Raw genomic sequence first — 16487 nt, 5'->3', positions numbered from 1 at the left:
TTGTACCTGTGTGTCTCTGTATACCTGTGTGTGTCTCTGTATACCTGTGGGTGTTTGTACCTGTGTGTCTCTGTATACCTGTGGGTGTGTTTATACCTGTGTGTCTCTGTATACCTGTGTGTCTCTTTATACCTGTGTGTGTTTGTACCTGTCTCTGTATACCTGTGGGTGTGTGTTTGTACCTGTGTGTCTCTGTATACCTGTAGGTGTGTGTTTACCTGTGGGTGTGTGTTTGTACCTGTGTGTCTCTGTATACCTGTAGGTGTGTTTATACCTGTGGGTGTGTGTTTGTACCTGTGTGTCTCTGTATACCTGTGGGTGTGTGTATACCTGTGTGTGTGTTTGTACCTGTGGGTGTGTGTATACCTGTGGGTGTGTGTTTGTACCTGTGTGTCTCTGTATACCTGTGGGTGTGTTTATACCTGTGGGTGTGTGTTTGTACCTGTGTGTCTCTGTATACCTGTGGGTGTGTGTTTGTACCTGTGTGTCTCTGTATACCTGTGGGTGTGTGTTTGTACCTGTGTGTGTATACCTGTGTGTCTCTGTATACCTGTGGGTGTGTGTTTGTACCTGTGTGTCTCTGTATACCTGTGGGTGTGTTTATACCTGTGGGTGTGTGTTTGTACCTGTGTGTCTCTGTATACATGTGTGTCTCTGTATACCTGTGGGTGTGTTTATACCTGTGGGTGTGTTTATACCTGTGTGTGTGTGTATACCTGTGTGTCTCTGTATACCTGTGGGTGTGTGTTTGTACCTGTGTGTCTCTGTATACCTGTGGGTGTGTGGGTGTGTGTTTGTACCTGTGTGTCTCTGTATACCTGTGGGTGTGTGTTTGTACCTGTGTGTCTCTGTATACCTGTGGGTGTGTTTATACCTGTGGGTGTGTGTTTGTACCTGTGTGTCTCTGTATACCTGTGGGTGTGTGTTTGTACCTGTGTGTCTCTGTATACCTGTGGGTGTGTTTATACCTGTGTGTGTTTATACCTGTGGGTGTGTTTATACCTGTGGGTGTGTTTATACCTGTGGGTGTGTGTTAGTACCTGTGTGTCTCTGTATACCTGTGGGTGTGTTTATACCTGTGGGTGTGTTTATACCTGTGGGTGTGTTTATACCTGTGGGTGTGTTAGCACGCATTAAAGACACAGTATTTTCCAATGATGTACTTTTTGTTTACCTCCTCCTTCATGGTCCTTACTGCAATTAGCCAAATACTGAGCTTGCTTGTTTGTTTTTTCAGTCCGGATTTCTGTCAGGCGCTTTCAGCTCAGGGGTTGCTCCACTGTTCCAGTTTCCTGCCATAGATATGTGTAACCAAGGCTAGTTGTCTTTATAGAATTCCGAGTCGTTAGCATCCAGGGCACGCTGTCTTTACAACGCAAGGCTTCATTTGCCACACACAAAATGGCATCCGCAATCTGGAGGGATTTTCAGTTTGACCCTCTTCCTGTTGCCCTGTGATTCGCTAGGCTTCTTCAACCAAGCCCAGGTTTGCCCGACGAGTAGACTGTGACGCGATGCGCTTGCTTTTGAAAATATCAAGACAGTGGCACCAAACTTCCAGTGGGGTCCTAGTGCCTGGTACAGAGGGAGTGAAATCATGCTGGATAAAGGCATACATGCATAATGCATAATTCCCTCAAACACCTCAGAGTCCAGGGAGGGCAATAAGACTCCCATTGCATAACAGTTTGATCCATTCCTGGTTTTGCTATGACTTTAATAATAAGACACACTATACGTACTGTGGCTAATCAAGTTAGTGTTAAAAGCTGGAATGGATGAAACTGCTATGCAATAGGACTCTTATTTACATCCCTATTATTATTATTATTATTATTATTATTATTATTATTATGTAAAATAAACTTAACTGTCACTACTAGGAGAAGTACCACTCAGGACCAGCAGAGGGAGACAGCAATTTAGCTCAGATCTCTTTGCAAAAATAAATTTAACACAGCATATTCTGTATAATAACTCTTTATTATTATTTTTTTATACATACAGTGTTATATACATTATCATCTCTATGGTAGATATATGCACAATACTGAAGTGCTTACAACAGCTGGACAGTTTCTTTAATCTACTTTAATCTCAACTTTTTAACATTCTTTATGCAAAACTGTCTTTTTTATATTAAAATATTTATATATATAATTTGCTCAGAACCCTTTTTTTTTAACAATTCTGGTTTAAAAGCAAGACATGTGCAACCAGTGATAGGAAGAAAGCTGCATTCTGATAATGTACAAAGAAAAAAAAAAAATCTCTTCTAGCTTAAATTATTAACACCTTGTTTCACCCTGGTTATAAAAAAACAAAAAAAAACCTGATATGTCTCATCAGCCTTTACTGCGATTGTGATTCCTGTTGAAAAATCTTACCCTACAGCAGAGGTTGCGTGGTGAGGGTGCGTGTGTAGGAAGGGGCAGAGGATGGGCGCGCACCGGGCGCGAAAGAGCCGAGCTCGTCTGCATTCGTGGTTTTAGAGCTTTACTCTTCATCTCGCCGCAGGGGGACAGAATCCGTAACAGCTGCGCATCACGCAACAACCCAGCGCGTTATCACGAGCAGAGGTCTGTAGTAAAAGCACTGCGAAGCAGACACTGTGTGAGGTGTGTCCCTGGGTGTGAGTCCGCCTGCTTCTCTCCAGCGATCCCGCTCGCTGTGCTCACGCCTCCACACGGAACGAGAGCAGCTTCTCGGAGTGCATGTTGTTGAGGCTCCGCAGGTCCGGCAGTTTCAGCAGCAGCTTGGTGAAGCGCGACGGATCCTGAGGGAAGCTCCGGGTCACCAGGACCCTCAGCGCCCGGATCAGAGATTCCTGGAGCCGCTCCACGGAATTCACATCCTCGATCCCAGAGCGATCTGGAGAGGGAGAGGGGACACAGGCAGGGTCAGCTATAGAGCTACTTATAAACTGTGCTTTACCAGACCTCTCTGTGCTTTACAATGCTTCCCTATGCTTTACCAGACCTCTCTGTGCTTTACAATGCTTCCCTGTGCTTTACCGGACCTCTCTGTGCTTTACAATGCTTCCCTGTGCTTTACCGGACCTCTCTGTGCTTTACAATGCTTCCCTGTGCTTTACCGGACCTCTCTGTGCTTTACAATGCTTCCCTGTGCTTTACCGGACCTCTCTGTGCTTTACAATGCTTCCCTGTGCATTACCGGACCTCTCTGTGCTTTACAATGCTTCCCTGTGCTTTACCGGACCTCTCTGTGCTTTACCAGACCTCTATGTGTTTTACAATGCTTCCTATGCTTTTCCATGCTTTCACTGTGCTTTATTACACTTTGCTATGCTTTTACTATGGGGGAACTTTCCTAACTAGTTTGATCCATGGACTGCTTGCTGCCCCCTCCCCCCCTTACCTGCGGAGACAAGCACGACAGCGGTGAACAGCCCCAGCTCCTCGGGGCTCAGCTCCAGGGCACTCAGCTTCTCGCTGAACTCGAACATGGCGCTGAGCAGCTCGCCCATCCCCATCCCCCGCAGCGCAGGCAGGCTGTAGGAGGACCCCGACACGAAGGTGACTGTCTGGGCCGTCACGTTGAAGAGGGAGGCGAAGCGCACCACCAGCACCTGCAACAGAGAAGCCGGTCAGTGACGAGACAGGAGCGCCGCGGGGACAGCGTGGGGCACCCAGGCACGACTCCACTGAGCAGTCTGTTTAAAAGGTGATTCGGAAGCTCATTATCCTCTTATCCGGGGCGCTGGCATTTTACTGGCTTACTGGGGCTGTGGTAAACTATTGCTGGGCAAATCTTTTTGTTTGTTTATAAATATACTATACACACACACACTACTGGCACAAAGTATGCCAACAACAAATGCTTTACAGCAAGACTAGGGGGGGGGGACTGCATCCCTGAATAGATAAGCGTCTCCTCTTTAAAGAGATGCTCAATATTTTAACGAGTAGAACGGTCCCCGAAATGTTTGTTCCAGGAAAGCAGCACTGCTGGCACTGGGAGTTCGTTACTGGAGAGCTTCACTCAGACGGCTCACTCGCTAACTGTCCCGCTATCCCAGAGTTGCCTCATACCTCGAAAGTAGCGGCTTTGAGCAGGGTGACCTGGTCCAGCTGGGAGAGCTCCTGGAACCCCGGGATGTGTTTGGAGAATTCCACGACCTCGCGCACGGCCGGGGTGAAGCTGAGGGAGAAATCGTCCCAGATCTCCTGCGGGGAGCGCAGCCCATCACTGTGGGGGTGCATGTTCATCGGACAGGCCTGGGGGGGGGGGAGTGAAAAGCCTTTCTCAGTGTCTTCAGTAGAAACACTAGAGGGAACCTAATAAATGAAACGACTGGCGTTTCCACTAGGAGTTTTTATCAGTACTTCAATGTATATTCAATGATTTTCCTCTAGAAGACTTTCTCGACGTCTTCTTCAGTAAAAAGCACTAAAGGAAAAGTAACACATTCAAATAACACACATCAATGACAACTCAATGTCTCGACTCAAATTCTTACCAGCAGCACGTCCCGGGTCCCTCCCCATGGGCAGCTCTGTCCCTGGCTGTCTGAGCAGGAGTGGCGGAGTGTCTGAGGCTCTACTTCCTGGCTGTGACCAGCATGGCCATTGCTGTAGCACAGCTGCTGCTCACTGGCACAGTTCTGGTGCATGAAGCAGTAGCTGTGAATGCTGGGGAAGTCAGGGCCGACCTGGGGGCAGGGGGAGAGGTGGTTCAGGACAGGGGGGCTGCCAGCAGGATAGCTGTGCGAGTGGGAGAGGGGCAGGTTGTTATCGTGACGGTAGAGGTTGTTGACTCCATTAAAATGGTACCCACTGGCACAGCGGTTTGCATCCCAGTTGTCTAGCGCCCCCTTTTGGCAGCCTGGTGCCAGTGCGGTGCGTGAGAGCCTGTCGTGAGCGAAGACGAAGCTCTCTCTGTGAGCCTTGGCGATCTGTGAGATGGTCCGGTCGGTTCCGGGGCTGGGGGGCGAGCAGGGGGTCCACTGGGGAGGTGAGGCGGGGGGGGGTGGGGGTGAGGGGTTGTGGGTGGGGCTGGGCGGGGGGAGGGGAGGGGGCTGTGGGGTGCAGCTGGCTGCTGCTGCTGTTGATGTTCACCATGTTGTTCATGGCGCTCTGCATCTCCGCCAGCATACGCTGCTTCTCACGCTTCGGGATTCGTCCGAAACGCACGGCTGAGAGGAAATGAGAAGCGCCGTTAGAACACAAGAGGACAGGAATATTAGCACTTATACAGTATCGTCCCTGCGGTAACCCCACAGCACAATGAAAACAAGGTCAAGCACAGAGAGATGCGTGGGTGTGTGTGTGGGTATCGTGTGTATTACTGGGGCTCCTCACCGTCCCGGGACATGCCCACACTCAGGCACTTCTTGAAGCGGCAATGCTGGCAGCGGTTCCTGTTGATCCTCATGATTGAGCAGCTCTCGTTCTTCAGGCACTTCTTGTACTGGATATTCTGCTGGATACTGCGCCGGAAAAAACCCTGAAAGGGAGAGAGAGGAGAGCATCTCAGCACCGGCAACAGAGAGGAGAGCATCTCAGCACCGGCAACAGAGAGGAGAGCATCTCGGCACCGGCATCACAGAGAGGAGAGCCGCTCGGCACGGGCATCACAGAGAGGAGAGCCGCTCGGCACGGGCATCACAGAGAGGAGAGCCGCTCGGCACGGGCATCACAGAGAGGAGAGCCGCTCGGCACGGGCATCACAGAGAGGAGAGCCGCTCGGCACGGGCATCACAGAGAGGAGAGCCGCTCGGCACGGGCATCACAGAGAGGAGAGCCGCTCGGCACGGGCATAACAGAGAGGAGAGCCGCTCGGCACGGGCATCACAGAGAGGACAGCCGCTCGGCACGGGCATCACAGAGAGGAGAGCCGCTCGGCACGGGCATCACAGAGAGGACAGCCGCTCGGCACGGGCATCACAGAGAGGACAGCCGCTCGGCACGGGCATCACAGAGAGGACAGCCGCTCGGCACGGGCATCACAGAGAGGAGAGCCGCTCGGCACGGGCATCACAGAGAGGAGAGCCGCTCGGCACGGGCATCACAGAGAGGAGAGCCGCTCGGCAAGGGCATCACAGTCCTACTGCAGAGCAGTGTCACCCACCCCAGGTTTTACTACCAGCTTGATTAGCCCCAGTGTGTCTCAGTAACAACTATGAGTTAAATCAAAAGCGCACTGAGGGGAGTCTCTCACCTTGCACCCCTCACAGGCGTGGACACCATAGTGGAATCCCGAGGCCACGTCTCCACACACCTTACACAGCAGCACCAAGCCGTTCAGCTCTGCGAGAGAGAAAGAGAGGGGGTCAACACAGAACCGCTAGACATGCGACACACACCCTGACACTGAAACAGGGAGGCGTTAGCACAAATGTAAGTTTTATTTATTTATTTATTTATTTTGTTACATTATTACTATTGAGATCCTGGACTGGCTCTAAAACTGCTCTGCAATGAGAGTAGACTTGCAGACTTGCAGACAGGCAGGCAGGCAGGCAGAGAGCCAGGCAGACACACAAACACACAGACAGACAGACAGACAGACAGGCAGGCAGGCAGGCAGGCAGGCAGGCAGCCGTAGTTTGAAATGGGGTACTCACTGCTGATGCTGCTGGCTGCCTTGCTGGGGGAGCAGCGGCCCTCCCCTCTGCCGGAGCGCACACTCTGAGGGGACCCCCCAGCGCTGGGGGACCCCGATTCCTCCCCGGAACCCCCGCCCCCCCCGCACTGGGACAGGGAGCTGCTGGGGGAGGGGGGGAAGGAGCAGCCGAACAGGGGCTGCGAGAGACACAGCGACTGGAAGCTGCTGTTGGAGTTGTCGCTGTACAGAGACACCGGGCTGGTCCGACTTGGGGACCCCCCTGTGGAGCCGATATACGAGATGACCCCACCTGCAACACAGACAGAAAATAAACAATATAACACAGGCAGAGAAACCAGGCTCCTATTGCATAGCACAGTAGTTTTACCAGACCTCTCTGTGCTTTACAATGCTACACTATGCTTTACCAGACCTCCCTGTGCTTTACAATGCTTCCCTGTGCTTTACCAGACTTCTCTGTGCTTTACAATGCTTCCCTGTGCTTTACCAGACCTCTCTGTGCTTTACAATGCTTCCATATGCTTTACCAGACCTCTCTGTGCTTTACAATGCTTCCCTATGCTTTACCAGACCTCTCTGTGCTTTACAATGCTTCCCTGTGCTTTACCAGACCTCTCTGTGCTTTACAATGCTTCCCTATGCTTTACCAGACCTCTCTGTGCTTTACAATGCTTCCCTATGCTTTACCAGACCTCTCTGTGCTTTACAATGTTTCCCTGTGCTTTACCAGACCTCTCTGTGCTTTACAATGCTTCCCTATGCTTTACCAGACCTCTCTGTGCTTTACAATGCTTCCCTATGCTTTACCAGACCTCTCTGTGCTTTACAATGCTTCCCTGTGCTCTACCAGACCTCTCTGTGCTTTACAATGCTTCCCTGTGCTTTACCAGACCTCTCTGTGCTTTACAATGCTTCCCTATGCTTTACCAGACCTCTCTGTGCTTTACAATGCTTCCCTGTGCTTTACCAGACCTCTCTGTGCTTTACAATGCTTCCCTGTGCTTTACCAGACCTCACTGTGCTTTACAATGCTTCCCTGTGCTTTACCAGTCCTCCCTGTGCTTTACAATGCTTCCCTGTGCTTTACCAGACCTCTCTGTGCTTTACAATGCTTCCCTATGCTTTACCAGACCTCACTGTGCTTTACAATGCTTCCCTATGCTTTACCAGACCTCTCTGTGCTTTATTACTCTTTGCTGTGCTGTACCAGTCTTCTCTGTGGTTTATTACTCTTTGCTGTGCTGTTACTAGGTGTATTCCCAAAAAAAACCAAGAAAAAATAAAAGAGCACAGTTCTAATTAATCACTGACCCTGCTCCCGACCCCTGCATGCAGAGGTTAGTTATTTATAATAAGAGGGTAGACTGCAGGTCAACAAACCAGAGCAACAGGATCTGAGCTCTGGGGTGCTACGCTGAGGGTCAGGTACCCTGACAAACAATTCCGGAAAAGGAAATTCCATGGGGTGGGATGTTCTATTGCCATGGCTACGCGTTCACAACAGAATGTCGCAAAGGGTATTTGGGGTCAGCTGGACTTAGAGTAAAAAGAGGTGACCGTCGCTGGATTTTAATGATGCAGGCGTTTTTAAAATACCAGGCAGCAATAAAAATCCCACTCGGAGATCACAGGGCAATGGCCAGCCGACGTGCTGTTCACCGCAAGGCAGGCTGGAGTTGATACTGCTGTGCCCACAAACGGCTGCCTTTCTAAACCCTAAATTCTGCCAACAGGTCGACACTGCTGGTCGTGAAACCCAATAATGTATCTAATGTTTCTGAGAAAAAACAATACACAGTGAATTATATATTGTATATAATACAATATATATCCAGTGGCAGTATCCCAGAAATCCATTCATTATTCATAGAGGCTGCTGCTGTCGATGGGTGCTGAGTAGAGGGTATATTTTACAACTATCACACATACATTAACCGTCCCAATGACTCGGCCACACAGCTTTGAAACGTGACCAAATTGTTCTAAACAATAATAATACTACAGTACATTTTACATTAGAAATATCCAACTGCAGCGTGTTTCTCTTCATTATGAATTATAACAACATCAAAGTGCTAACGGGTTCAGGGTGTATATTATATATAAACAGGGGGGTTGTGATGTGGCGCTCAATTGGCCTCCTGCTGCTTTTTGAAATGCAAGAATGTTCCAGCTGCCAGAGATGGGCTGATGGCCTGTCAGAGCCGGGATTCCGGAGGCAGCCTTCCATCTGATTACATCACTCACAACGGGAACAAAGGGTCAAAGGGTCACTGTGTCAGGTGTAACCATGACTTCAACATGTGCAGCCTGCCTCTCTCTCTCTGTCTCTGTCTCTCTCTCTCTCTCTCCCCCCCCCCCCCCCCTCTCCTCCCACGCACTCCAGAGAGGTGGAAGCAATCTAGGGCAAAAGCAAACAAGCCTATCTGTCGAGCTCTTAGAAAATGGCAGTCATTATGTTTCGAGGAAATCAAGGCCAGGCTTAAAAAACAAACAGATCCAATCAATAAATAAATAAATATGTATTTTAGGATGGTCATTGAAATAGTCCGCCCATTTACACCAGCGCTAGAGAAACGATCATGCATTTAAAATCAAACACTTTTTTTCATGTAGCGGTGCAGTTGGCTTCTGTTAACAGACGGACTTTTTTTTTTTATTCGGCTTTCATGAAGAATAAAGGTCAACAGATCAACACCTGACAAACAATCAGCCGGAATCACGCCCCTGATCCACGTGTTCCTGAAAACAGCAGTTACGTCACCGCCGCTACCCACCCCCCGCCCACTTCATTACAAAACTGTTCTTACGTCACCGCCGCTACCCACCCCCCGCCCACTTCATTACAATCATTATTCTATTATGATTATTATATTATTATTACTATATTGTCCTTTCTGATTGTCAATATGAGTCTATCTACAGTATATACTGTATGTAAGAGTCATCTCGTCTTATCTACGATTTACCAGAAACGTTAACTGTTGTATGCTGTTTCCCATTTACATCCCAGTACTTTAATTATATAAACTATAGCAGGGCTGCTGACCAGTCCCCACCCACTGACCAATCAGCCGCCTGGGACGCTGGGCAGAATTCCGTCCAATGGGGACAAAGGAAGGTCATGAATGAAAACAAAACGCACATGGCTAAGAGCCGAGTTCCACGTGAGTTATATATAACTGTGCAGCGCTGGTCAGGAGGGATGTGGGGCAAAATACACCTGACCTCATGGGAATTACAGGCTTCCAGCAAGTCCTGGAGAGGAGGAGCCCACAATACAGCACCCTGCATGTGCAATTCATTCCGCGGGTCTTAAAAACACCGCAGCCGACCGAACAACAAGGTCGCGGCATTTCTGTACCACACGAGAACTAGCGAAGAGTCCTCCTGTAATTCATGTATTATTGCACATCGCTTAACTTCTTTCAGCTCTGTGAACATTTTTTTTTAAACAGAGATAGAAGCATTATAATAACTATTTCTGCATACATGTTAATTCTACATGAATTCTCTCTCTCTCTCTCTCTCTCTCTCTCTCTCTCTCTCTCTCTCTCTCTCTCTCTCTATATATATATATATATATATATATATATATATATATATATATTTATATTATATATATATATATATAAATAATTAGTATTAACGTCTACCTTTACTAAAAAAAATTTTTACGTGTGCCTTTCATATGTGCTAAAGTGGTACGCCAATGCGACCCCCCCATGTGGGGGGGCGGGGGGGGGAAGTCGAGACGCCACTGATATTTAAGGACGGGCGGTCCGCCGTGAAACAAAAAGCTCATGTGACGAAAAGTCCAACCGAACTTTGCGGCAACAAAAAAACACGGTTCAGCCACCCTGCAAAACAAGTAGCTTATTCTGACTGCACGTTTGTTGTGGTGAACTCGGTGTGACGGGCTCACGTGCCTTCGTGCCGAAGTGCGGGGCAGCAAACCGGGTGTTACCAATAAATTTTCGTTTGACCTTCCACAAACACCAAGCAAAAAAAAAAAAGCATTCGTCCGCACAACACACAAGATAATACGTGTGTGACACTGATAATACGTGCGTGACACTGAAAGCAGCTACCGTGACACGGTTGCAATACCGAAGCAGAACAAACCCGACCCCAGAGTGATAAGCACAGCACTGCGGCAGTGACTCGCGGAGGGACCGGGGTTCACCTGTGTTGATGTTATCGGTGTCCATCGCTGCTGTTGTCATCTTCTGGAACTTTAGCAAAGTCATAAGAATATCTAGAACATGGGGGTGGCGTGCACTGAGAGAAGAGGCGGACTGAGTATATTTCCTCCCCTCTCTCAACAACGTATTTCTTCCTTTTTCTTTCTCGTTAGTAAAATATAAAGGTTGCAAACGTGTCCCTCCAGAACTTGACAAACTTCATTTAACAGGATAAAAAAAAATGTTTTTAACTTGCTGAAAGAACACAGGAGTGTCTGTCAAAGCGAAGCAGCTGTTGGTTGCAAGCAGTGGGTCTGTTTTGTGATTTCTTGGCGGCTCTTTGGTTGGATGGTAAACCCATTCACGCCTCCGTCGCTTTCCAGTGCACGGCTTGCTGCGTTAGGGATGCGAACCGAAACTCGCAGTACATGCGCTTTTCCAATCTGAGCTGCAAAGCGAGTGAGATGCCAGGTTTTGCTCCATCTCATCTCTCTCTCTTTCTCTGTCTCCTCCCTCTCTCTCTCTCTCTCTCTCTCTCTCTCTCTCCTCTCTCCTCTCTCTCTCTCTCTCCCCCCCCCCTCTCTCTCTCTCTCTCCGCCCCCCCCCCCCTCTCTCTCTCCTCTCCGCGACGACACACAAACTTTAACATTGTCGCCGCGCGCGGGGGGGCGCACACCCCTCCCCGGGCAGGACCTGCGAGGGGGGGGCGGGCCCTCTCTGTGCACGAGCAAATAGAAACCCACACGCGGCAGAGGAACGGGACCGCGTGATCTTCGGAGAGAGCGCCTCGTGCCCCAGTGACATACTTTTTTTTGTTTGCTTTCTGTCCGCGAGCGCACAGAACAGAATCATTATTTATTTATGTCGTTAATCCCGCAAAGAAACGCGAGTAAGAATTTCGGGACAAGGCAGTTCCGTTTCTGCATAAATACACAAATACACGCAATCTGCATTACATATAAAATACTCATTGCTGTTACATTATTATTAGTAGTACACGTAGTATCAGTACTGTTGTGTTGGTTATATTTTTGAAGTGGTTGTTGCATTGCTACCGGTACAGAGCTGCGCACTGCAGGGTATTTGAAGTGGTTGTTGCATTGCTACCGGTACAGAGCTGCGCACTGCAGGGTATTTGAAGTGGTTGTTGCATTGCTACCGGTACAGAGCTGCGCACTGCAGGGTATTTGAAGTGGTTGTTGCATTGCTACCGGTACAGAGCTGCGCACTGCAGGGTATTTGAAGTGGTTGTTGCATTGCTACCGGTACAGAGCTGCGCACTGCAGGGTATTTGAAGTGGTTGTTGTATTGCTAGCGCTCCGCTTGACCTTCACTGCGTGCAATCCAGCCGTAGAGAGTTCATGGGGAAGTTCAGCGGATCATACTGGTGCAAGGCTTCGACCTTTGCGCTTGTGCCCCATTTCTGTTCTGTCTCGGTAGAGGTTCATGGGGAAGTTCAGCGGATCATACTGGTGCAAGGCTTCGACCTTTGCGCTTGTGCCCCATTTCTGTTCTGTCTCGGTAGAGGTATTTTTTTGAAATGCAGAGAGGGTTCTCGGGCTAATCAACCCAGAACTATGTGATTAAAACTGAAAGAACACCGGGGCGGAGAAACGAAAACAGGACTCCCATTGTCTAACAGCCGCGTGACCTTTAAAACAACTCGTGCTGAAAAAGATCACGTGCTATTTGCAATGATCGGGTGGGGGTCCTGAGAATCTGGGAGTGTTTTCAGATTAAAAAAAATGACACGTTTTTCTCCGAATACCAAACAGGATGCTAAATATTTACAGACTACATCGAGTTTGGTGTGTGTGTGTGTGTTTCCTTTGTTTTGACGGTAATCTCAGCTAATGTTTAACTGCGGGAGTTTCTTGTAACAACTTGAAAGGAGAAGGTTAATTCATGGAAATGTCTCCCAGCCTCGTTCCCAGTGCTGCCTGTAGCAACACTCAGACGGTTATATGACGGTTATATATATATATATATATGAAGAAGAAATTCATAAATCTTCACTCAGCACGTGATGCTATTTAATATGTACACACATCACGCTGACACATGATGATTATGGTTATTTATTGACTTTTTTTGTACTTGCAATGCAACCCTCGGCTGTGCCCCCCCCCCTCCCCCCGTGCTGCTGCAGATCGGGTGGATGATGAGTGAAGACGAAGGAGACAAAAAACAGGGGCTCGTGGCTGTCCTCGTGAGGCAACCAACCCGTGTGTGCGTGTGGAGCTCGAGCTGCACCCCTCTGTGCCCGCCGCGTGCACGCTAGCTGCATTCAACAGAAACTTCAAACAGCAGCAGCAGCCATTAAAGAAACCAGAACCGCGGCAGGCAGGCTCGCTAATGTTAGCACTGGGTGCCGTGTCCCGGCAGCTGGCCGCAATTCCGGTGAAGACTAACTTGAAACTGCCGGCCAGCTTCGTTGTGAAACCTTTTACATTCTATTTTCATTGGAAAAGATGTTAAAAAAATGTATTCATTATTGCAGCCGAACCCCTAAACAGAGCAGCAGTGGGCTGCAGTGTTGCATTGCTCGTCTTTTGTTTCCGTTTATTTGCAATGCAACGAATTTTGCAAATGTAGGTCACACGCGCTAGTCCTACCCTACTGTCCGCGTGACTCAAGTCTAAATCCTGGCAGTAAAAACAGTAACCCGAAGCTCCAGTCTTTCAAAATGATCTTTTCTTAGAAGGAAAGCTGTTTATTCCCGCTCAGGCTGCTAGTCAAGGGACTTGTTTTATTCTAAATACAGTCCGTTTTTAATGAGGTAACGATGACAAATATTACCGGTAGGTAAAATAAACAAATGGGGTTGATTTTTGCTGTATACAGCAGCCATTTAAAACCAGATGAAGAAAACCAGGTGCTGATAGGCACACTGAACAAGAAAAAGTGTCAGAAAGTACAGCAGTAGAACCCACAGAACTGCAAAGCTGGTTTTAATGATCAGTTCTATAATTATAACGAGAAAAGTGTGGCAGATCACGCGTGATTAACAAAGCAGCAGTAATATCATCATAGTATCAACAGCAATCATAACAATAACAATAACAATAATAATAATACACCAGTACAGCCCGCCTGTGAAGAGGGAGACGCATCTTGTATATAATACACCAGTACAGCCCTGCCTGTGAAGAGGGAGACGCATCTTGTATATAATACACCAGTACAGCCCGCCTGTGAAGAGGGAGACGCATCTTGTATATAATACACCAGTACAGCCCTCCTGTGAAGAGGGAGATGCATCTTGTATATAATACACCAGTACAGCCCGCCTGTGAAGAGGGAGACGCATCTTGTATATAATACACCAGTACAGCCCTGCCTGTGAAGAGGGAGACGCATCTTGTATATAATACACCAGTACAGCCCTCCTGTGAAGAGGGAGATGCATCTTGTATATAATACACCAGTACAGCCCGCCTGTGAAGAGGGAGATGCATCTTGTATATAATACACCAGTACAGCCCGCCTGTGAAGAGGGAGACACATCTTGTATATAATACACCAGTACAGCCCTGCCTGTGAAGAGGGAGACGCATCTTGTATATAATACACCAGTACAGCCCGCCTGTGAAGAGGGAGATGCATCTTGTATATAATACACCAGTACAGCCCGCCTGTGAAGCTAACTGGGACGGTTATGCTGTCGATCGATCAAAGGGAGGGGTGGCGGAAAGAGGAGGGTGAATTATATCTGATGTATTTATTTTTTTACACATATATAAATATAATATTATATATATATATATACAAATACAATGTGAGTCGCGCTCGAGCGAAGCGGCACTGTGAGAGAACGCCGACGTCACAGATAAACAGAGAGGCGGCTCGAAGGCGTCACGTGGCCGCTGCACGTGCACGAGTGGAACCCGTGGATTTTAATACTTCAGCCAAGCGACCTGCCTGCCCGTGTGACGCGTTAATGCTCCACTTTTCATAGCAAACGAGTCACCGCCGCGCACCCCCGCTGACGCCTCTGCCGCAGTGACATGTGCAGTCTTTTTTTTTTGCACGGTTTAGGTTTGTACACGGACGTCATCCATCACAGCGCACATCTTGAGCAGGGTTTGGTCAGTGCAGGCAGGGTGGTGAAGAGGAGGGGCGAGCAGCATTACCTGATACTGCAATGCACTGGCTGTAAATATCTTGTGAATACCACGCAAACGCCATGGCAACAGATACAGTGAGAAGTGGTTCCACTTGTTGTTATGTATTTATGTGTTGCAATGTGTAGTATATTTTGTTATGCGTAGCAGCGCGTAATTAAGAACAGCAAAGGAAATGCATACACATTATTTTTAATATCAGTACAGTACCAAATTAAAACCCACAGAGCTGAAGACATGTGTTTTCAGATTAGCTTCTAGCCCCCTCTAGCGGTAAGGGAAGCTTACTGCAGCAGCTGGTGCAGCATTGGACTTTTCAGAAATTCTATCGAACCTGCAGCCGAACCTCCAGTCATTGACGGCGATAGGTCCCGCTGTATGGGATCACTTATCACTTCCTGTGCAGCAGCAATTACGAACGCATCGGTTTTATTATTATTCTGTCCTCGCTTTGCTGCAGATCTTTTAGTTTGACCTGTGTATTAAAACCCATCCAATCTGTTGAATAGTAAAGGTAAGAGTTTTATATATATATATATATATATATAATATTTTTTTTTTATATAATGTTTTTTTTTAATAGCCTTGTTAGAGATTCGGCTCAGTTTACTCATGTCATTTCATTACTCGGGTTTCTTAGAGGTAGAACTGCGGCAAGCATTGAAGGGTAGATCAGCCTGCAAAAAATAATAATAATAAATCTATCTATCTATCTGTATAGATATATAAAACAAGTTGTTTATGTTTTATGTGGCGTGCGTCTAGTATAAACACGCCCCCCCCCCGTATATACTGACACACTGCCCCCCGTGGTCGGCCTGCGAGACAGTGAATTAACTGGCCTGTGGGAGATGCAGGCAGTCCGTGTACAGTAAAAGGTTGATATATACTGTATATTAAACGCTTATGCATGCTGGCTATGCAGGCAGTGCGCTCCAGTGGTTAAAGTCCAGGGCTTGTAACTGCAAGGTCACCGGTTCAAATCCCACCACTGCCAGTGACTGACTCACAGTGTGACCCTGAGCGAGTCACTTCACCTCCTTGTGCTCCGTCCTGCGGGTGAGATGATAAATCAGTGTCCTATTGCTAGTGACTCTGCATGTAATGCGCACATCACAGCCTGCCTCTGTAAAGAGCTTTGTGATGGGGGTGCAGTATGAAAGGCGCCCCCTCGTGGTCTCTTAACTGCACGGTATAAACGTTAATGAATAGAAACCCAGTTACGTGATTGGATATTTTAATAATATCGGGTTATTATTATTATTTATGAGACGAGGATTACAGAAACACACGGTAAGGTTCGGAATGAATTATACCCGATTAATATGTCTTTTGTGCCAACACACGGTATATATGAATATATATAGATTTAAATATATATATATTATATATATCATATATATATATATATTTATATATATATATATGAAAAGTGTTTTTTTATTTTTTTATTTTTTTTTTTTTTTCAATGTTACATGTGTTTGCCAAAATTTTTTCTTTATTTCTTTTGAGATGGAGAGGGTGCGGAGACGCCATACTCCTTAACGAAACACAACGAGACTCAAAAAGTAGCGTTTTAGAAAAAGAAGGG

The 16487-nt window shown here is 47.6% G+C and overlaps 1 protein-coding gene across 1 annotated transcript; it reads right to left on the bottom strand.

Moving 5' to 3' along the window:
* Nucleotides 1-1987: 1987 nt before the first annotated feature.
* On the bottom strand, nucleotides 1988-11281 carry LOC121301909 (nuclear receptor subfamily 1 group D member 1-like). Its single transcript, XM_041231627.1, is given in 9 exon segments — nucleotides 1988-2871; nucleotides 3379-3589; nucleotides 4053-4238; nucleotides 4481-5072; nucleotides 5074-5155; nucleotides 5322-5466; nucleotides 6181-6269; nucleotides 6587-6877; nucleotides 10775-11281. Coding segments are annotated over 9 exon segments (1857 nt in total). The 5' UTR covers nucleotides 10839-11281; the 3' UTR covers nucleotides 1988-2674.
* Between the last annotated feature and the right edge of the window lie 5206 nt (nucleotides 11282-16487).

The sequence above is a fragment of the Polyodon spathula genome, chromosome 28 (genome assembly GCF_017654505.1).
Source record: "Polyodon spathula isolate WHYD16114869_AA chromosome 28, ASM1765450v1, whole genome shotgun sequence".
In the NCBI taxonomy this organism is placed as follows: Eukaryota; Metazoa; Chordata; class Actinopteri; order Acipenseriformes; family Polyodontidae; genus Polyodon; species Polyodon spathula.
This window is presented reverse-complemented; position numbering and strand designations above follow the sequence as displayed.